This window comes from Microcaecilia unicolor, chromosome 7 (genome assembly GCF_901765095.1).
Source record: "Microcaecilia unicolor chromosome 7, aMicUni1.1, whole genome shotgun sequence".
In the NCBI taxonomy this organism is placed as follows: domain Eukaryota; kingdom Metazoa; phylum Chordata; class Amphibia; order Gymnophiona; family Siphonopidae; genus Microcaecilia; species Microcaecilia unicolor.
In genome coordinates, this window is record NC_044037.1 from 101,563,216 (window position 1) to 101,586,825 (window position 23,610).

The window sequence follows — 23,610 nt, forward strand, 5'->3', positions numbered from 1 at the left end:
AATTTAAAAGAAAACCTTGCCTGAACCTACAGCTTGTGTAACTCAGACAGCAAGGTAGAGTCATGATCAAACCTAGTCCTACAAAAAAAATTAGTCGAGCTGCAGAGTTCTGAATCAGCGGGATACCTGCAGCCACCCTCCCTCTGAATTTGAAGTTACCTCGTCATCGACGTCGGAGCGGCCGGCAGGTAGTAGCAGCAGCGTGAAAAGCATGCGAGCTGCTGGGCGGCACTTTGGGAGCCTTCCTTTCCCTTCCCTCGTTCAGCTCTGGTCCCAGGGACCAGCTCTGGGCGGTCGAAGCGGGGCGACTTCAGGTGCGCCGCGCGGGGCCCCCCTGAGCGCGAGGCCCTATGCGGTCGCCTCGGTCACCTCGCCCTAAGACTGGCCCTGGTGAAGGAAGTTATTACAGCTAAAGAAAATCCTTCAGCAAACGGAAGAAGGATCTGACTGAAAAATAATAGAAAACAGCATAAGGAAAGGCAGGTCAAATGAAAGAGAGACTTTGAAAAGAAGATTGTGTTGGAGGCAAAAACGCATAGTAAAACTTTTTTAGGTATATTAGAAGCAAGAAACCTGCAAAAGAATTGGTTGGACCACTAGATGACAGAGGGGTAAAAGGGGCACTCAGGGAACGCAAGGCCACAGTGGAGAGTTTAAATGAATTCTTTGCTTCTGTGTTCACCGACGAAGATTTGGGAAAGATACCAATGCCAGAAATGGTATTCACTGCTGACGAGTCAGAGAAATTGAATCAAACCTCTGTAAACCTAGAAGATGTAACGGGGCAGTTTGCGCTTCAAACTTCATTGGCTGCCTGTACAGGAGCGCATTGCCTTTAAGCTCTGCTCCTTAACCCATAAAATCATCTATGGGGTTGCTCCGGATTACATGCGCCCCTTGATCGACCTCCCGCCCAGGAATGCCAATCCCTCTGCCCAATCCTATCTCCAACTGCACTTTCCGAACTGTAAGGGAGTCAAGTACAAGAAGATTTTTGCCTCGTTCTTCCGCTACTGTAGTCCTAAACACTGGAATGCTCTCCCGCAACACCTTAAAACTCAAGCGGATCACACCCTCTTCAAGAAGTTGTTGAAGACCTACTTCTTTGCCAGGACTTACTCCCCACTTGTCACTGCTGATTGATACACCCTCCTGACCCTTGCCCTATTTAGTTTCAAACTGTTAGATCCTGTTGCCCTGTCTCCTCCTTCTATACTTCTCTAAGTTGCCTACTTTGTAATTTTACTTAACTTTCTGTAAGCCACGTTGTGCCTGCATGAGTGGGAAAATGTGGGATATAAGCGTACAATAAATAAATAAATCACCTGGACTGAATTGTATATATCCCAGAGCACTGGTGGAATTGAAAAATGAACTTGCAGAACTATTGTTAGTATATTGTAATTTATCTTTAAAATCAAGCATGGTATCAGAAGATTGGAGGGTGGAGGGTGGCCAATGTAACCCCTCTTTTTAAAAAGTATTCTAGAGGTGATCAGGGGAAATTATAGACCGGTGAGCATGTTGTCAGTGCTGGGCAATATGGTAGAGACTATTATAAAGAACAAAATTACAGAGCATATACATAAGCATGGATTAATGAGACAAAGCCAACAAGGATTTAGTGAAGGGAAATCTTGCCTCACCAATCTACTACATTTCTTTGAAGGGGTGAACAAACATGTGGATAAAGGTGAGCTGTATTGTGTATCTGGATTTTCAAAAGGCACTTGACAAAGTACCTAATGAAAGACTCCTGAAGAAATTAAAGAGTCATGGGATAGGAGGTAATGTCCTATTGTGGATTAAAAAACTGGTTAAAAGATAGAAAACAGGAAGTAGGGTTAAATGGCCAATATTCTCAATAGAGGGGGTAGATAGTGAGGTTCTGCAGGGGTCTGTGCTGGGACCGCTGCTTTTTAACATATTTATAGATGATCTAAAGATGGGAATAACTAGTGAAGTAATTAACTTTGCTGATGATACAAAGATATTCAAAGTTGTTAAATCACAAGAAGATTGTGAAATGGCAAATGGAGAGTGACAGTAAGTGGGCAGTGTTGGGGTGCTATCCAGGGAATTGAGCCTGCCTCCATGAGGTTCTCAGGCTATTGTCCAAACCATTAGGCCAAGCCTCCACTTATAAATTAAGGTGGCAGGAAATGGCTCCTGCACTACAGTGGTCAGCAATATTATCAGGCATCTGTGTCAACATTACAGCACCTGACAAAGGGAAAAAGTATACAGGAGCTGCTATCAGGCTTCCCAGTGTGAGTGGGTATTCATCACTGCAGTCTCCCCTCCCAATTCCCTCTCCCAGTCCATGGCTATAGGGCAGCTACAAGTGGAGTGTTTCCTCACACTGGGCACTGGACCTTAGCTACTCTTACCTGCTTCTGGGGACACCCCAATCACTCGGTGTTCATGAGATGCAAAAGGAGATCTGCAGGCACTGGCTCTGGTGCATGCCCAGAGCTCTCGTGATGGTTCTATGTACACATTCTGAGCCTCTGAGTCCTCAGGGTGCCTCAGGATCAGGTTGTGGAATCAATGTAGCCAGGGGAAGTGCCCCACTCCCAGCTGGACAACAGCCAGTGCACAGGCATTGTTCCTCTGTTAAGGGGGGGGGGGGGGGGAACAGTTTCAGTGACAATGGACAATGCTACAAGCCCTTTCTGTTAATAAATGTACCTACATCAATAAACAAGCAGATCAACAATATTTTAATAAATACTATTTATTAAAACAGTAACCCGACATGGCCATTTTTCACCCTCAGGCTGCGTCAGGGGTAATCTACTATAATAAAACTCACCCTCAACGTTCTGAAGACACTGATGTCACTGCAGCCACTCAGACACCGGTTCATAAGTTCATGGTGGTGAAGCCACAACACTCACCATGTCTCCATGCCCCGCCCTCGCATCAGACGTGATGACGTCGAGGGCGGAACAATTACAAAACAACGAAAATGAACTACTCCTCCCCTTCCAACGAAACGCAGCAGACTGCCTAACAAACAAAAGCGGCTGAGGACATGCCCAACCGAAGCCATCTCTCTCTGCCCATGTCTCCTAGCCCCGCCCTCACGTCAAACGTTATGACGTCAAGGGCGGAGACATGGCCAGAGATAGATGGCTTCAACCGATGAACCCCACAATGACCACCGACTAAAAACGTGCCAGCTACCCTCCAACCACCCCTCCACAAATGGCCCCGCCACAATTGCGGTCGTCGTTCTACAAAGTGGTGAGTTACAGGGGAGTTGGAGAGGAGAGGGAGGACGGCCTCGAACTCGGAGGGGACGAAAGGAGGGCGTGGGACTCAGAGGACAGAGAGGGAGACAGCAACGGAGGGAGGGGGAACCCTTGCTAGCGCCCGTTTCATTTCAGGCATACTAGTAACTAATAAAAGCAAACAATTCAATTAAAATCATATAAAAAAACAAAATCACAAAGCATAATTATAAATAAAACAATTTAATAAAACACATAGTAGAACACCAATACAATGGCAAACAATAAGTGAGATGATAGTGGTTTAGAAATTGCCCAACACATTAAAAGCTGCCTTCCACATGCTTATATACTTGGCTAATGCCAGACAATGTGTAGGTCATTCCAATTGCCTTTAATCATAGCATATAAGAACAGCAAAGCAGTGAAAAAGCAGACAGATGACCTTAAGATGAATATGTATTTACCTAATACAGAATCACACAATTAAACAGCATAGCACAAAAACAAAGGATAAAACAATCATAACTGCTGACTTGATGTAAAGTAAAAAGACAGCCATATATAGAAATGTAACATAGCACTGTTCCAAAGTGGACACATACCTATAGGGGATTAAGATAGCACATTCCCCATATTGTTCAATATGATCCAACTAGCCTACAGAGAAAAGGAATAGGGGTTCTTTACAACAACACTGAAAGTGTCTAAAAAACAGATACTGTGCATCTTAGTTCATTAGCTAAGTGATCTTGTAGGTTTTCTGCATTTTACTGCATTGGCGTCTGCCTCTGTGGTGCATTGTAAGCCACATTGAGCCTGACACTGTTGGGAAACTGTGGGGTATGGAGAAGTGGCCTAGTGGTTAGGGTGGTGAACTTTGGTCCTGAGGAACTGAGTTCAATTTCCACTTCAGGCACAAGCAGCTCCTTGTGACTCTGGGCAAGTCACTTAACCCTCCATTGCCCCATGTAAGCCACATTGAGCCTGCCATGAGTGGGAAAGTGTGGGGTACAAATGAAATTAAAATAATAATAAAACCTCCCACAGCTGGTTGGCTCTTGGTGAGGAAAGGTCCTCCTCCTCTTTGTCCTGTTCTGCCTGTTGCTCCTATGTACGCTCTGGTAAGGGCTGTCTTCTTTGCTGGGCACAGTTGTGCAACATACAGCATGCCATGAAAATTTTGACAACCTTCTCAGGGGTGTAGAGGAGCTCCCACCCCCAAACGCTCGAAGCATCAAACATGATTCTTTAGATGGCCAAAGGTCCTTTCTTTGATGGCATGGATGTTCTTATGGGCTCTATTATAACGCTCTTCTACCTCATTTTGGGGGTGTACAATGAGGGTCATGAGACAGGTTCACTGGAGGTAGCTTCTGTTATGTGGGAGAGCAAAGATCACAGACATGGATGTGTTTGTAGCAAGGTCTGATCCACTTTGGGAGGGTGGGGGGAAAGGTGGGCACCAGGGAGGAAATCCCAGTGCTGCTTACCTAGGAGCCAACCACAAGTGATTCCCCCTTGGTCAAAGCATTGATAACTGTAGAATTTATGCATCGTGGCAGGATCCTGGGTACCGAGCACACACATCACTATCGCCCCCTGGGCATCACACATGACTGCAAGTTCATGGAGTGATAGGATTTCCTATTCCTTCGGTGTCCTCCTGTACCCAGGGTGGGGGGGGGGGGGGGGGGGGGGGTTGAGGGCCACATGTGTGCAGCCAATGGCCCATAGGACCAATGGGAAGCTATATATGGAGTAAAAGTGGGTCATGTTGCTCTGGCAGGCCTGGATAGTGCTGGGGAAGGAGATGTAGTGTGACGTGTGGGTGAGGAAGGCATCAAGGAACTGGGACAGACAGAGATGGCAGGCTGGATAGGGCCTGCAGTAACTGTGAGCACCTACTGAAATGTACCAGTGGCAAGAAAGGTGAGGGAGGCTGTAACCTTAAGGTGCATTGGCACAGGATTATTCCTGCATGTCATGGCCTGGAGCTGGTGCCCTAGCTGCTGACAGAGGTGCTGAATGGCAACCCTATCAAAGCAGTACCTGGTAAAGCACCCCTGGCCACTGAGGTCCAGAAACTGGGTCCGGGGTTTAAACACTCTCTGAAAGGGGTGCCTCCTCCTATCTTTCCCCTCCAGACTCTCAGCCACATCCAGCAAAGCCTCAAGTGCAAGAGCATTCAGCAGATCCATGCTTCTTCTGCAGGTGTCCCACAACCACAGGTGCAACCTCCTAATTCCTCTAACACCACTGTGCACACCTCCACCCACTGCAGAACTCAGCACTACCTAGTGAAACACTGACCCAGCAACAGTACAAAGCACTCACTCACCCTGCACCAGGACACAGCAACACTCACCCAGCACCAGTACACAGTACTCATTCACCCAACAATGGTGTACAGCACATTGACAAAGTGGGAATTGACAAATATAGAGGCACTGCACAGATGCACAAGGAGAGAAAGAGGAGGAGCAGGTGAAGGGGTAGGGAGGGAGGTATGGGTGTTTGGGCGAGGGATAGCGCCAGTGGCATAGCTAGGTAGGGCACAAGGGGAGCGGTTGCCCCCCCCCAAATGAAATTTAGGGGAAACAGCACCTATGTAGTAGAAGGCCACGAACCTGCCTCTCTTCCCTTCCGCCGCTGCTGCTTCAGTGCAATGGTAACAGCAGCAAAACAAAGTAGAGCTATTGTTGCGGAGCCGCACTATGTAGACTCGCAGCTGCCAGTTCCATTCCCTGCCCCGGAACAGGAAATGATGTTGGAGGGGCAGGGACAAGCAGCCACGAATCTGCACAGTGTGGTCCCGCGATTGCATAGTTTTTTTTTTTTTTTTTTTGCTAACTCTCCCCTCTTTTACAGCATCTTCTCTTTCCTCCCTACTGTACAGCACCCTCTTTTTCTATTTCCACTCCTCTGCCCAGTATATTCTCTCTTGTTTTCTTTCACCCCCCCCCCCCCCAGCATCTCTTCCAAACACTCTACTCCATCCAGCTGGATGTAAGGGGGTAGGTCTCTAAAGGGGTTGAGTGAGAGCAATTGCTGACTTGGAAAAGGGAGGGAATATTGGAGGATGCTAGACATTAGGTGAGTAGGAAGATGGGGAGATGCTGGACAAGGGGGAATTTAAAAAAACAGAGGGGGGGTACTGGACATTGCACAGGGATGAGGACCGAGAATGGGTATGCTGCACATGGGAAGAGTAGGGATATAGCGGAGATGCTGACATGGAAAGGAGAGAAGGACATGGAGGAATGCTGCATACAAGGGGGGAGTAGGGTGTCAGGGAGAGATGCTGGATGGAGGAGATAGCAAGGGATGGGTGTGGGTGGGGACTAGCAGGTGTGGTGAGGGTTTAGGAGGTGAGAAACAGGAGAGACAAGGCAGGAAGTGTGGGAGGACAAAGTTTTCAGATGGGCAGGCAAAAACAACAAACAGACCACTCTGCAACTGTCACTCTCCATTAAACCCCGATCAACTCCACCTCCACTCTCCAACTCGGCAAAAGCACAACTGGGTCCAAAAACAGGTTGTGGCTTCACTTGTTCACATTTATAGCAGGTTAAAATTGGGACATTTTCATTTTCAACCCAGGACATCGCCTTGCTATCCGTTTTTGCTAGAAAGCTTCCATCCTGTAACACCACCCGTAACAAGCCCCTTCCCCAAACGTCATTTTCTGTGCAGTTCTCTTGCATGGAAGATTCCTGAGCGTGCCTATCTGGCTCTTTTTAGATGCCTATATGCTTTGACAATGAGTGGCATGGCCACCTACTGTCTTTATAAAATAGGCTGGAAATAAGCACCTACTTAGCCTCCACACAGAGGCAACCTGTTATAAATGGCATTTCCTACCATGGCCTTCTTCCACAGATGTGGCTTTCTTTTAATCCTTTTCCTCCTCTTTTAGACAATTTATGTGGCCAGAAATGCTAAGGATTGTGTGGTCTCATTTTACCACTTTGACAAGATGAACGTGACACAGCCAGAGCCAGGGTCCTGGCATGAATACCTGCAGAAATTTATGGAAGAGAAACGTAAGTTGGGGCTGTCTTTGCTGGGGTGGTTATGTTTGTTTATTATGAGAATTAGATATACCATCTCATCTGGCAGGCAGGTCAAAGTGGTTTACGAAAATTACTGTCAAAGAAAGAGAAAGGAATGCCAATTTTGTAAAAATAGGACAGGAACAGTCAACCATAGTAACAAGAAAGATATAGGGGAGGTTATATAAAGAGGGCTTCATCAGCAGAGCAGCATATGATTAGGGGTGCATCAGAGCATATGCCTAAATATTGACCCAAAATGAGCCTTCAAAGAAGCTTTAAATTTAGAAAAAGACTGTTCTGCACATAGCAGAGGAGGCAAATCATTCCACAACCATGGTGCAAGAAGGAAAAACACAGAATGTCTGGTAGATTCAAGGTGTGCACATCGTGGTGAGGGTAAAACCAAGTGGGGGCATCCAGGGAGAGCAGAGACCAAATAACAGTATAAGGGATAGTATGTGAAGATGGGTAGAAGGGGGTTCCCAAATAGTAGGCCTTATGGGTTACACAAAGAATGTTGAATTTAATCTGGGCATGAACAGGCAATTAGTTGCAGATAGAACACAAAGGAGAGGCGTGATCAAAACGTCTTGCACAACTCAAGAGTTCTGCAGTATTCTGCAAGATTTGCAAGCCTTTAAGATGACAACTGCCCCAATCTTCAAATCTATCCCATACCACTGCCCCATCACCCTGGATACTGCCCCACCACCCTGCAACTGCTCCACCCCAGCATACATAGAATTACAATAACCAATGTGTGATATTAGAAAGGTATGAAACAAAGTGTGGAGGGCAGAGGAATATAGGACACCACAGTCAGAGAGAGCAGATCCAACGCAATGCAGAATACTCAGCTTTCACAGCATTTGTGACTTCTAAGTTCAAAAACAGGGTCAAAAGTGATATCCAAACAACAGAAAGAGTCCACAGTGGGGACTGGTAAATTGAAGAGGCTGGGGAAGCCTGCCTGTAACCCAGTATGCTGTAGTTTCCCCAGGGTTCAGCACCAGCCTGTAATCAGATAGACAATTTGCAACAAGCTGCAAACAGTACTGAATTGGTATCAGGTTAGGTTATAAAGGAGTGATGGAGTAAAATATAAAGAGTGGTGGGGAAGAACTTTGTCAGCAAGGAGAAAAGCTTTAAAACCAGAATCCTGAATAAGCATAGCCAGGGGATTCAGGAAGATGTTAGATAACAGAGAGGACAAGATGGAGCCTTGAAGACCCCACGGATAAAAAGCAAAATGTAGAAGTTGATGAAGGATTCATTACTGAAAAAGATTGAATGGTTTTCATCTTTTCTACAGAATCAAACGCTACACTTGCCAAGCCAATCTCAGCAGTGGTGAGAGGGGACAATGTTTAACAGAAGCTATATATTCAGTGTAGCTGGTGAATGATAACTGCTTTATCTATATAAGAAGATACTAGGTTTGCGCCAGGCTGAGGTCATGGCTGAATAATTATCCATTTCGCAGTGATATTCAACTGCTAACCCTCAACTATCCGCCCACATTAGCTCTATCACTTCACAACTGTCCCACCCTACAAACTACCCCACCACAATTGCAAGACTACCACTCTGTAACCTTCCCAACCTCCCAACCTACCCCAACAATAGCACACATCATTCCACAAACTACCTCACTCCAAATTCTCTTCTTCAACTGCCTCACCCCAAAATACCACATCCTCCCAAAATACCCTCACCACTGTCCCCCATAAACTGCCTAAACCCCTAAAAACTACTCCCAGAAACTGTCCTATCACCTTGAAAACTTCCCCACCCCCCAAAAGTACCAAGCCACAACTGTCCCACCACACTGCAAACTACCCCCAGCCCCAAAAGTACACCCACAACCATCTCCCTCTCTCCGTAAACCTCCCAGGACTGCACCATCACCCTGAAAACTTCCAAGCCCCCAAAACTACCAAGCCACAACTGCCCCACCATACTGCAAACTACTCTAGCCCCAAAAATACTCACAACAACCATCTGCTTCTCTCCCATAAAGTGCCCCAACTCTAAAACCTACTTCCACAGCTGCTCCACCACCCCACAAGTTTGCCCCAACCCAAAAAGCTACTACCTCTGCAATTGTCCCACCATTCTTCAAACTGCTTTAACCCTAAAAAAGTATTGATCCCCCAACTGCCCCAAACCCCACAAACTGTTTTCCAGCCCCAAACACTTTCCCCGCAACTGCCCCAACCCCAAAAAATCTCCTACCACTCCCCCACCACCCTGTAAAAATGCTCCACCCCCAAAAATTAACCCCTCCATCACAATAGCCCTTACCCCCTATAAATTGCCCCACTCCTAGCCTACCTTCCTGACAAATGCCCTACTCCCAAAACCTAGCACCTGGAAAGTACCCCAAACTGTCCCCACCCCAAAATCTTTCAAATGTATCACAGCCCCACGGATTGCTCCATCTGTGAAAACATCCATGAATTACCCCTACTACTGCCAAAATTGTCCCTCTCCAAAAAGAACACCCCCTAGAACTGCCCACTGTCCTGTAATGTTCCAAACCCACAAAAACTACAAACTGCCCAACACACATACACATGCAGAAAGGGTTGGAAAGAACTCTTTAAGCCCATGATCATTTTGCTTTCCTCCTTGTTTTGAATACTGTCCTGTGTGACAAAGGAGTAATTTTATAGAAGGGCCAAAGCTATACCTATTTCATTCACCATCAGGGCACAGGTGTAGCTATGTGCTTGTACTCTATGGCCAGATTCAGTAAATTCAAGTGCTGTTCTATAAAGAACACTCCAGGCTGAGCGCTGTTTATACAATAATGCTTAGCGCAGATTCCCATGCCCAAAGGGCTTACATCAACTGAAACCTGATGCAAATCCTGGCACCACAAGTTGGGCGCACAACCCCCCAAATTTAGGAAGACTGCTTATAAGTTTCTGGAATGCCCCTGACTCACCCAGGCCCCTCCCTTGGCCATGCTATCTTTTGGGTCGCGTATGAGAAGATTTAGGCGCAGTTCTTTACAGACTTGCGCAACTCCAAATTAGTTCCAACTAACATCAATAATTGATTGTTTCTAATGCCTATTCACAAACTGCATGTAAGTATGCAAGCTCTAGTTGGAATTTACGCTTGCATGTGCCTATTCACTCACATGATTTGCTAATAGCCATTTCCCATATGTAAAACATGCTTTGCATGTGGAAAATGCTTTAAAAAGTTACCCCCTTAAAACATCCATTTGAACTGTATGTTGCATAAAACAGGGCTAAGCCACATTGTCAGTTGTGGGGTGGTAATTTTGGGGATTTGGGCAATTTGCACAATGCTGGGTCAGTTGTAGGGGAGTAGTTTTGGGGACTGGGGAAAGTTACAGGAGGTAGGTTTATGGGTGGGGCAGTTTCTTGGGTATAGCTTTTGGGGTGGTAGGGGCAGATACGAGTATTAGTTTTTGCAAATGAGGTAGCTTGTGGAGTGGTGAGTCAATTATGGGGTAGTTTTTGTGTTGCTGCAGTTGCGGGTTGGTAGTTTTTGGGTTTGGGATAGTTTGTGCAGTGTTGTGGCAGTTGCAAGGGGTAGCTCTTGGAATTAGGACAGTTGGGGATGGTATTTTTTGAGGCTTTGTCAGTTTGCGGGGTGGTGAGGCAGTCTGGAGGTAGTTTCATTGTATGGAATATTCTATGCTACAGAACCTGGAACTCCTTCCCCATAGAAATGCATCAGGCCTTTTTTTTTTAGGGGGGGGGGGGGGGGACTTATTTCTCTGGAACCCACAGCTCAGTGTGGCCATATTCCAACCAGGGCCAGACCAAGGGTATCTAACAAACTAGGGGAACCTTCAGTCATGTGCTCTTTCCCCACCAAGAGGTGGATTAAGGCCCTCCCCTGCCATGTCCCAACATTTTCCCTTCACTTCCCTACTCTCCCCTCCAAAATGTATAGCATCTTCTTCCCTTCCTTCCCTCCCCAAGGTGTCCAGCATCTTTCTCCCCCTCCCCCTGAAGAACATTTCCTATTCCTTCCTCCTTCCTCAGGTGTATAGCATCTCCTGTTCCTCATTCCCCCTCCCCCAGGGTGGTCAACATCTCCTGTTCCCTCCTCTTCACACTCCAGATATTCAATGGCTTCCCTTCCCTAACTTTTCTAAGATAGCATTGGCAAGGCAATTAGGCCCCAAGGTACAAAAGTCCCCACACAAAACTCATTGCTTTAAGATCATCAGTAAAAGGGAAAGGGACTGGTACTTGATATACCACCTTTCTGTGTTTTTTTTTGCACCTACATTCAAAGTGGTTTACATATTATATACAGGTACTGATTTGTACCTGGGGCAATGGAGGGTTAAGTGACTTGTCCAGAGTCACAAGAAGCTGCAGTGGGAATCAAACCCAGTTCCCCAGAATCAAAGTCTGCTGCCCTAACCACTAGCTACTCCTCCACCAATAGTAAGTGGTTCCGAAAGACAATTGCATGCAATGAGCTGCATGGACCTTCAGTGAGTAGCACAGTAGGGAAAATGCCAGCTCGTGCATAGGACAACCAATTAGTAAATGTGGCTGCTATATGCATGTCCAGAACAGTATGTGCTATGGACGTACCTCCACAGAGTTTCACTACACATGGCTTTCATACACGCATACTAGCTTATATGTGCGTGTATGAAAGCTACATATAGCTTTTTTTCAAGGCAGGAGGCTGTGCATCACTCGGGATGCACATTTGAAAAGCCAACATGGATTTAGTGAAGGGAAATCTTGCCTCACCAATCTATTACATTTCTTTGAAGGGGTGAACAAACATGTGGATAAAGGCGAGCCGGTCAATTTGTGTATCTGGATTTTCAGAAGGCGTTTAAACAAAGTACCTCATGAAAGACTCCAGAGGAAATTAGAAAGTCATGGGGATAGGAGGTAGTGCCCTATTGTGGATTAAAAACTGATTAAAAGATAGAAAACAGAGAGTAGGGTTAAATGGTCAGTATTCTCAATGGAGAAGGGTAGATAGTGGGGTTCCTCAGGGGTCTGTGCCAGGACCGCTGATTTTTAACATATTATAAATGATTTAGAGATGGGAGTAACTAGTGAGGTATTACATTTGCTGAGGACACAAAGTTATTCAAAAGTTGTTAAAATCGCGAGAGGATTGTTGAAAAAATTACAGAGGACCTTACCAGACTGGGAGACTGGGCATCTAAATGGCAGATGACGTTAATGTGAGCAAGTGCAAAGTGATGCAATTGGGAAAGAGGAACCTGAAGTAAGCTACATAATGCAAAGTTCCCGTAGATGTCACCGACCAAGAAGGGGATCTCTGCGTCATTGTTGATGATACGTTCAAATGCTCTGCTCAGTGTGCTGAGGTGGCTAAGAAAGCAAATAGAATGTTAGGTATTACTAGGAAAGTAATGGAAAACAAAAGTGAGGACATTGTAATGCCTTTGTATCGGTCCATGGTGTGAACGCACCTCAAATATTGTGTTCAATTCTGATAACCGCATCTCAAAAAAGATATAGTGGAATTAGAAAAAGGACAGAGAAGGGCGATGAAAATGATAAAGGGGATGGGATGACTTCCCTATGAGGAAAGGCTCAAGCATCTAGGGCTCTTCAGCTTGGAGAAGAGACGGCTGAGGGGAGATATGATAGAGGTCTATAAAATAATGAGTGGAGTGGAAAGGGTAGACGTGAACCATTTGTTTACTCTTTCCAAAAATACTAGGACTAGGGGGCATGTGATGAAGCTACAAAGTAGTAAATTTAATATGAATCAGAGAAAAGGTTTCTTCACTCAACTTGTAATTAAACTCTGGAATTCGTTGCCAGAGAATGTGGTAAAGGCAGTTAGCTTAGTGGGGTTTAAAAGGGGACTGGACGGCTTCCTAAAGAAAAAGTCCATAGACCATTATTAAATTGATATGGCAAAATCCACTGCTTATTTCTGGGATAAGCATCATAAAATGTATTGAGCTTTTCTGGGATCTTGCCAGATATTTGTGACCTGGAAACAGGATTCTGGGCTTGATGGACCCTTGGTCTGTCCCAGTGTGGAAATACTTGTGTACTTATGTAATTAGCTCATTTTAATAACTGCATATGATTCCCACTGGCTGCTACCGTGAGTGGTAAAGAGCCCGCAGAACCCCTTTGTGCATTTCTCGCTGAAGTCTGTGCTCACTAGACTGGCTAGAACTGGTCAAAAACGCACCTTGCTGGCCCGATGTTTTGTGCATCTGGGACTTACTGTGTGTAAAAAAGTCTCACTTCTGCCATCATAAGGTCTTGAGTATCCACTTATTCTCAAGGTTTGATGGGTCCCATCCCTTCTGAAATAGGAAATTTGGAGAGGGTGGGCCCTAACAGGCCTTGAATATGAACTGAAGCACAAGACCCTGTGCTGGCAGTGATGAATGTTTTGTAGAATTGTTGACTACTCCCTCACCCCCTTCCCCCAAAGTGTGCCATCCTAGGTGGCCACCCAGACTGCCTAGTAGTCAGGCCAGCCCTGATTCCAACTTAACATAGTAACATAGTAGATGACGGCAGAAAAAGACCTGCACGGTCCACCCAGTCTGCCCAACAAGATAAACTCATTTTTTGTGTATACCTTACCTTGATTTGTACCTGTCTTTTTCAGGGCACAGACCGTATAAGTCTGCCCAGCACTATCCCCACCTCCCAACCACCCGCCCCGCCTCCCACCACCGGCTCTGGCACAGACCGTATAAGTCTACCCAGCACTATCCCCGCCTCCCAACCACCAGCCCTGCCTCCCACCGCTGGCTAAGCTTCTGGGGATCCCTTCCTTCTGATTCCAACTTGATATTCTTTTCACCAGTTCTTCTTCTACACCAAGTTTCATCCATTCCATCATATTGTCCGAGTTATTTTGCTCCCAGACAGACATTTTTCAACTCCTTTTCTATAATTATTTCTAGCTTTTGTTGGATTGGAAGGTATCCAAATTTGTCCAGTATTTTCATCTGAAAATTCACCTAAATTAGAAATTTAAAATTTATAGGGCTGATATTCAGCCAGCAGCACCCAGTGTTTGCTGAACACTAATGTGTTATACTTGGAACTCTATGACAGGCCATGTCCGGGCTCTGGCACTGAAGTTCCAGGTTTGCACAACTGGTGAAACCATAGATGTTTAAGTGCGGTATTCAGCATTTAACCATTGCGGGGACAAACCTCTATGCCAGCCTCAAATGCCATACTCAGGTCCATCGCAGCAGTATACAGGTCCCTGGAGCATTGTAGTGGGTGCAGTGTACTTCAGGCAGGCGGAACTGGGGGGGGGGGGGGGGTTGGGGGGGCTCAGGTAAGGGAGCTATGCACCTGGGAGCAATTTGTGAAGTCCACTGCAGTGCCCCCTAGGGTGCCTGGTTGGTGTCCTGGCATGTGAGGGGGACCAATGCACTACAAAATGCTGGCTCCTCCCACAACCAAAGGGCTTGGATTTGGACGTTTTTGAGATGGACATCTTTGGTTTCCATTATCGCCGAAAACCCGAGTCCACCCATCTCTAAGGTCAACCTAAATGTTGAGATTTGGAGGGGCATAATCGACCAGAAACGCCTATCTCCATGGCGTTAATCTCCGAGAAACGGGTCCGTGAAGGGGCGGAGTGGAACCGTATTTTTTAAAACAAATAGACGCCCATGCTTTATTCGCCAAGGTGTGAGCTGGGCGTTTTTGCTTTCACCGATAATGGAAAATGAAATCGCCCAGCTCAAAAAACGAATAAATGCAAGGCATTGTTCGTGGGAGGGGCCAGGATTCATAGTGCACTGGTCCCCCTCACATGCCAGGGACACCAACCGGCACCCTAGGTGGCACTTTTACAAAACAAAAAAAAGGTAAAGAGCTCCCAGGTGCATAGCACCCTTCCCTTGGGTGTTGAGCCCGCCCAAATCCCCCTCAAAACCCACTGCCCACAAGTCTACACCAGTACTATAGCCCTAAGCGGTGAAGGGGGGCACCTACATGTGGGTACAGGGGGTTTGGGGGGGGTTGGACGACTAGTAGCATTAAGCAGCACAATTGTAACAGGTAGGGGGGGGATGGGCCTGGGTCCCCTGCCTGACGTCCACTGCACCCCCTAACAACTGTTCCAGGGACCTGCATACTGCTGCTTGGGAGGAGGGTATGACATTTGAGGGTGAAAGTAAAAAGTTGTGAAACATCATTTGTTGTGGGGAGGGGGTTAGTGACCACTGGGGGAGTCAGGGGAGGTCATCCCCGACTCCCTCTGGGGGTCATCTGGTCATTTAGGGCACTTTTTTGGGGCCTTATTCGTCAAAAAAACAGGGTCCAGGAAAAGTGCCCTAAATTCTAGCTACAAACGCATCCATTATCGGCGAAGGGCGCCCATCTCTGTTCGGGTGATAACCACGCCCCAGTTCCGCCTTCACCACGCCTCCGACACTCCCCCGTCAACTTTGTCCGCATCCGCGACGGGAGTGCAGTTGAAAGCGTCCAAGTTCGGCTTTCGATTATGCCGCATTATTTGTTTTGTGAGAAGAACGCCCATCTCCCGATTTAGGTCGGAACTTTGGGCGTTATTCTCGTTCGATTATAAGCAGGTTGGGCGTTCCCTGACTGTATTATCGAAACGAAAGATGGATGCCCATTTGTTTCAATAATACGGTTTCCCCCACCCCTTCGTGGCGCCGTCCTAGAGATGGGCGCTACTGTTCGATTATGCCCCTCCATATGACACTGAGAGGCAGTTTCAATATGATGCCTAAGTCCAACTTTGGACGGTTTGCTAAAAACGTCCAAGTCCAAAAAATTCAGGTGGGAATATAGCTTTTTTCAAAACAGAAAAACGTCTGTCTTTTTTTTTTTTTTTTTTTCGAAAATGGCTATTTGCTAAATGTGCTCGGTGCATTTATCTTTTTGGTCCATTTTGAAAAAGAAAAAGTCCAATTGAAAAACACACAAAATCAAGCCATTAGGATGTAGGAGCCAAAAGTCTTAGTAACTGGCCGCACAGACATCCCGGGAGAGCAAGGGGGTACCCTTGGGGCAATTGCAGTGGACTGCAAATAAATATTCCCAGGTTCACATCTCACCGTTGCTCCCTAATTTGTCTGCTGTTCCTCCCCAACCCCCCTAAAACCCACTACCACCCCCAACTGTACACCACTACAATAGCCCTTATGGGTGAAGCGGGGCACCTATATGTGGGTACAGTGGGGTTCTGGTGAGTTTGGGAGCGCTCACAGTTTCTAACCACAAGTGTAACAGGTAGGAGGAGATATGGGCTTGGGTCCACCTGTCTACAGTGCACTGTAACCCACCACTAGACTACTCCAGGGGCCTGTATGCTGCTTTAATGAACCTGAGTATGAAACATCTGGAGGCTGGCATAGAGACTGGTATATGTTTTAATACACATTTTTTTGGGTGGGGGAGGGGGTTTACTGACCATTGGGGGAGTATGGGAGGTCATCCTAATTCCCTCCAGTGGTCATCTGATCATTTAGGGTATGTTTTGTGGCTTATTCATTAATAAAACAGGTTCTAGACCAAAACGTCCAACTTATAGCCCTGGATGTTTTGTTTTGTTCCATTATGGCAAAAGAAAACCCCATCCAAGTGCTAGAAATGCCCGATCCCGCCCTTAATATGCCCCCTTGTGATTTGAAAGCACTCTGACAGACTTCGTAGAAAATGTCTAAAAACGTCGAAATGCAGATTTATGCCACTTTTTGCATGTTTTCTCTTTGAAAGTGACCCATTATATCTTAAAGGACTAGATTAATGATATGGGAGTAAAGTATAGACAATTCATGGATATATAATCCAGACCTGGAATAATTCAACTCACTCCCTCTAATCATAGTTACATCATATGGAAATAGATTCAATTGCAGTAAAAATGGGCCATTAGCAATGGATAGTAATTCAGCTGCATAAGTATCAGAATCCGCTTCTGATTTGCTCAGTCAAGTGACAAGCACACCTTACAAAGAACAAACCAGAGTGAGACTATGGAATACCTGTAGCTTAATGTCATTGGAAAGATGATAAGCACATGTCCCACTGAGCACATTATCACAATTCTGAAGAAGGGCCCTCTTACCTTTTCCCCACTCACTCCTGCCACTTCCCCCCATTCTATCTCTTTGCCTTTATAAATTATTTTAGGGTTTAGCTTACACCCTGTTTCCGTAGTAGTTAAAGGCATGTTATATTCACACTAGGAGGCTCATTTTCAAAGCACATAGACTTACAAATTTATATGGGCTATTATGGGGCACATTTTTGAAAGAGAAAAACATCCAAAAAATGTCCTGAGGCATCATTTGGATGGATTTCTTTTCAAAACATCCAAATTGGTATTTTCTAAACTTGTTTTGTAGTCGTCTATCTATGGCAATTTTGTCTGCAGTTGGCCCAAATCACAAGGGGAGATGTTGGGGTGTTTTTGAAGGCGGGATTGAGGCGTGCCTACACTTGGACATTTTACAGTGATAATGGAACAAAACTAAAACATCTAGGATGAAAACTTCAATGTTTTGGTCTAGATCTGTTTTTACAACAAATAAGACACAAAAAGGTGTCCTAAATGACCAAATTACCACTGGAAGGAGTCAGAGATGACCCCCTCCCTTACTCCCCTAGTGGTCACTGACCCCCCCCCCCCCACCCCCCAAAAATTGTGAATAAAAATAATACTCACCAATCTGTATGACAGCCTTCAGATGTTATAGCCAGGTCTATTAGAGCAGTATGCAGGTCCATGAAGTAGTGTAGTGGGTGGGTGCAGTAAACTGTAGACAGGTGGACCCAGGCCAATACTTCCTCCTATCTGTTACCAGGAGTGGACTGAGGGTGGTCTGGGCCCCCCATCCGGTCACTGCCCAACACCCCCTACCGCCACACTGCTGCCTTCTACCACCGCAGGCCGCTGCCCCAGTCCTAAATGAAGGGCCCTGGTGGTCTATTGGTCTCTGCGGGGGGAGGATGGGGATCATGTTCTTTCCCGCCCACTGCGCTGCCGCTATTACCCTACCTGCAGGCACTGCTGTGTTTTCAAAATGGCGGCTGAGACTTCCCTGGTAGTCTCGCTGGTCTTGACAGTCTCACAAGACTTACGCAGGGAGTCTCATCAGCCATTTTTTAAATACTGTGGTGCCGGGCAGGGGAATCGCGGCAGCACACAGACAGAAAATAACATGTTCCCCCCACAGAGGCCACTAGATCACCAGTGGCGTCCTTTAAGGTAGGACCTGGGAGTGGCTGTAGTGTGTGGCGGGGCATCTGGGCAGAGCCTCTGGGCCCCCTAGAGCCTCTGGACCCTCAGGCACTGCCAGTTGCCTGAATAGTCAGTCCACTCTTGCCCCCCCCACCAAACTCACTTTTTCCTACATATAGATGCCCCCTTCACCCATAAGGGTTATGTAGTAGTATACAGTTGAGGGTATTGGGTTTTGGGGGGGTCTTAGCAGACAAGCTAAGGGAGCAACAGTGAGAGGTGCCCCTGGGAGCATTTATATGAAGTCCACAGCAGTGCCCCATAGGGTACCCTATTGCTCTCCTAGGATGTTTGGGGGGGCCAGTCTGCTAAAAATGCTGGCCCTTCCTACTCCCGATGGCTTGATTTTTCTATGTTTTGCACTTGTACTTTTTTTTTTTAATAACTGAAAAGAAAAATGCACAGAGCCACAAAACCTTGTTAGAAATGGTATTCGTGGAGAAAAAAAGATAGATGTTTGTATATTTGGCCATTCAGATTTGGGACATTTAGTGCAAAATGTTCAACTTCTGACGTAGACATCATATCAGAAATGTTCCTTCACATAACTTTGTAACTTCTATGTGCTTTGAAAATGAGCACCCCACGTGTTTTCCTGTCCTCGAGGTCTTAAATCTAATTTTGTATCTGAGGCAATGGGGTCTAAGTGACTTGCTCAAGATCACAAAGTAACAGTAGTAGGATTTGAAGTAGGCTCCCCTGGTTGTCAGCCTACTGCACTAATCACTAGGCTACTCCTCCTCTCCACAGAACATTTTGCACAGAAGAGTATTTAAGGGAATATAATAACTCCCCCCCCCCCCAGCTCCACCTCCATTATACAGACTTGCAGCCACTGATTATTACCTGAATCTTTCCTAGTTCCCCTTACTGAGCAACTTGAATAAGTGGGGAAGTTATCAACATGAGAAGACAGATTATTTTACCACAAGTTGTGCTCATATTAGCACAGGATCCCATTTTCTGCAATGAGACCCTATGCTAAATAGCACAAATTTAGCCCATATTGATATTCATATGACTCTTCATTCCAGCAATGTCCCAAGGTAAAAATGATTAATCTTTGGGTGTGGCCTGTATGTTTGTGTGAAGAGCTGGATGCTACAGGGTAACTGCACACATGGAGAGTATTTTCATAACAGAGCATCTGAGAAGGCTTTTCTCCAAGTTCCTTTTTCCCTTCACCCCAGCCCAGCATTTATCCCCTGCCTCTTTCCTCTCCTCACCCCACTTCAGTGTTCTTCCCTGCATGTCGTTATGTCGGCGGCGAAGTGAAGGCGGGACATGGGCAGGCATGGGCGTGGCTACCAGATGGCCGGCTTTTGTGGATATGGAAAAAAAGTGGCGTTAAATCAGTATTTCTCCGGGTTTACTTGGTCCTTTAATTTCATGACCAAGCCTCAAAAAGGTGGCCCCATTGACCAGATGACCACTGGAGGGAATGGAGGATGACCTCCCCATACTCCCCCAGTGGTCACCAACCCCCTCCCACAGTAAAAAAAATAAAAATAAAACACTTTTTTCCAGCCTCTATGCCAGCCTCAAATGTCATACCCAGCTCCCTGACAGCAGTATGCAGTCCCTGGAGCAGTTTTTAATGGGTGCAGTGCACTTCAGGCAGGCAGACCCAGGTCCACCCCCCCCCTACCTGTTACACTTGTGGTGCTAAGTGTGAGCCCTCCAACCGCTCCCCCCCAAACCCACTGTACCCACATGTAGGTGCCCCCCTTCACCCATAAGGGCTATGGTAATGGTGTAGAGTTGTGGGGAGTGGGTTTGGGAGGCTCAGCACCCAAGGTAAGGGAAGCTATGCACCGGGAGCTATTTGTGTATTTTTTAAACATTTTTAGAAGTTGCCCCCTAGGGTGCCCGGTTGGTGTCCTGGCATGTCAGGGGGACCAGTGCACAACAAAGGCTGGCTCCTCCCATGACCAAATGCCTTGGATTTTGCTGGGTTTGAGATGGCCGCATTTTTTTTCCATTATCGCTGAAAAACAAAACCAGCGATCTCAAACCTGGCGAACTCTGGCATTTGGCCAGGCTAAACCGTATTATCAAAAACAAGATGGCCGGCCATCTTTTCAAAAATACGGTTCCGGCCAGCTGTTGCGCCGCCACCAAAATAGATTGCTGGCGACCTATTTCGCCGGCAACGTTCAATTATGCCCCTTTTTGGTGTTTACAATTTCTATTACAGGTACTTTGCACTGTCCCTAATGAACTCACATCGAAGTTATATTTTGTATATTTCATTCAAGGGCTACAACATGTTTACATCTGCTTCTCTTAGCTCCATTCATACCTGTTTTGTATCCTTCCAAGTCAGCTGGGCTCCTGGTACGATCATGTACGTGGCTACTGGGATGAGAAGGACAAGCACAGGATCCTGTACATGTTCTATGAAGATATAAAGGAGGTGAGATAATGGAGCCCTGAAATACTGGGAGGCGAAGGGGTCCTTTACTAAGGTGCACTGAAAAATGGCCTGCGGTAGTGTAGATGCGTGTTTTGGGCGCACGCAGATCATTTTTCAGCACACTTGCAAAAAATGCCTTTGAAAATTTTTGCCGAAATGGATGTGTGGCAAAATGAAAATTTCCACAGCGTCCATTTTGGGTCGGAGACCTTACCACCAGCCATTGACCTAGCATTAAAGTCTCACACGGTAACCAGGGCTGCAGGGACCTACACACATCAAATGCCACTTGGCGCATGCCCAAGATGCTCATCTGAAAGGTAAAATTATGTATCATACTGATAATTTTCTTTCCATAATCATAGCTGATCAATCCATAGACTGGTGGGTTGTGTCCATCTACCAGCAGGTGTGAGATAGAGAGCAAACTTTGCCTCCCTATATGTGGTCATGTGCTGCCGAAACTCCTCAGTATGTCGATATCAAAGCCATCCGCAGGAACTCAGCACTTAGAGAATTACACCCACGAAGGGACACTCTGCCCAGCTCACCACCGCCGAAACCGGGGGGAGGGGACTTAACCCAGCTCATCCCCACACAAGTGGGGAGGGGAATCCGTCCAGCTCATCCCCGCGGAGCGGGGGAGGGACACCACACCCGCCGATGCGGGGGATCGGGCTTATCCTGCAACCGCGGGAGGAGCTGACTGACCCTAACACCGCCGAAGCGGGAGGGGTACAAGCTGCCCTACAACCGCACGAAGCGGGAGGGAGTGCCGGCAGAATTTAAATCTCAATCCAGCCCCGTAAAACGGAGGGGAGAGGAATGCAGCAGCTCAACTGTAACCAAACTCGTCTCAACTCTTGAGAATCCAAGTGAAAGAAGAACTTGAACACGAAGTCCTCCTGAAGTAACTGAAGGCTAAACTGAACCTAAAATTCAACCAGAATATAAACAGTACAGATATCTGGGAGGGGCTATGGATTGATCAGCTATGATTAATGGAAAGAAAATTATCAGGTATGATACATAATTTTACCTTCATATCATCAAGCTGATTCAATCCATAGACTGGTGGGATGTACCGAAGCAGTACTCACCCAGGGCGGGACATAGAAATCCCTGACCGCAACACTGAAGCTCTAAAACCGGGCCTCCGCCTGAGCAGCCACAGTCAAGCGGTAATGCCTGGCAAAGGTATGGGCCGAAGCCCAAGTTGCCGCCTTGCAAATCTCTTCCAAGGAGACGGACCCTAAGCCGCTGCAATGGCTTCCTTGCCCATCTTGCCACTGTAGGCTTAGAAGCCTGCAGACCCTTACGAGGACCTGTAACAGGACAAACAGATGATCCGATATCCGGAAATCATTGGTCACTTCCAAGTATCTGATGATGACTCGTCTCACATCCAGAAATTGAGAGCAGAGTATTCCTCTGGGTAGACCTCCTACGAAAGGAAGGGAGACAGAGCTGCTGAATCACATGGAAGCGAAAAACATCTTGGCAGGAAGGAAGGCACTGTGCGAATAGTCACTCCTGCCTCAGTGAACTGCAGAAAAAGCTCTCGACATGAGAGCGCCTGGAGCTCGGAAACTCTCTGGCTGAAGTGATAGCCACCAAAAAGACTGCTTTCAACGTCAGGTCTTTCAGAGATGCCCTCGACAAGGGTTCAAAAGGCGGCTTCTGCAATGCTCTTAGCACCAGGTTGAGATTCCACGCAGGCACCACTGAGTGCAGAGGAGGCGCAGGTGATTAACTCCCTTGAGAAAGCGCACCACATCTAGCTGCGAAGCCAGGGAAGCACCCTTCAGGCGGCCCCTGAAGCAAGCCAGAGCCGCTACCTGAACTTTCAGGGAACTGAGCGACAGGCCTTTGTCCAGACCTTCTTGCAGGAACGCCAACACTGAAGAAATTGGAGCAGTGAAGGGAGAAAGTGAGCCTGCTTCACACCACGCTGCAAAGATACGCCAAAACCCTGGCGTAAGCAGTAGAAGTAGAGCGCTTCCTCGCTCTCAGCATATGGGCGATGACCTTGTCTGAGAAGCCCTTCTTTCTCAGACGCTGCCGCTCAATAGCCAGGCCGTAAGACCAAAGGGGGAGGGATCCTCCATCACCACGTGACCCTGATGTAACGGGCCCTGCTCCACTGGCAGCCGCAGAGGATCGCCGACTGAGAGCCTGATCAAGTCCGCATACCAGGGACGTCTGGGCCAATCCGGACCCACCAGGATTACCCTGCCGGGATGCTTTGCCACCCGGTCTAGCACCCTGCCCAACATGGGCCAGGGCGGGAACACATAGAGAAGCTCTTGTGTGGGCCACTGTTGGAGGAGAGCATCTACTCCCAGGGATCGAGGGTCCCGTCCTCTGCTGAAAAAGCGCGGCACTTGGCAATTGGCCGATGACGCCATCAGATCTAGGCTCGGCTGGCCCCAGCGCTTCGTGATGTCCAAGAACGCCTGAGCAGATAGCTGCCACTCTCCGGGCTCCAAGGTATGGCGACTGAGAAAGTCCGCCTTGACATTCATGACTCCGGCAATGTGGGCCGCTGACAGCTGTTCCAGGTTCGCTTCCGCCCACTGGCATAGATTCATGGCCTCCTTGGCTAGAGGGGCGCTCTTGGTACCTCCCTGGCAGTTGACAT

The 23,610-nt window shown here is 47.1% G+C and overlaps 1 protein-coding gene across 1 annotated transcript in view; it reads left to right on the forward strand.

Moving 5' to 3' along the window:
• The window catches only part of LOC115474637 (sulfotransferase 1C1-like), a 63,441-nt gene that overhangs the window by 26,007 nt on the left and 13,824 nt on the right, over positions 1 to 23,610 (forward strand). Inside the window, exons 5-7 of the mRNA XM_030210218.1 lie at positions 7,156 to 7,282; positions 12,565 to 12,569; positions 20,880 to 20,969. Of these exons, the coding sequence (XP_030066078.1) occupies positions 7,156 to 7,282; positions 12,565 to 12,569; positions 20,880 to 20,969 (222 nt within the window). The remainder of the gene's footprint in view (positions 1 to 7,155; positions 7,283 to 12,564; positions 12,570 to 20,879; positions 20,970 to 23,610) is intronic.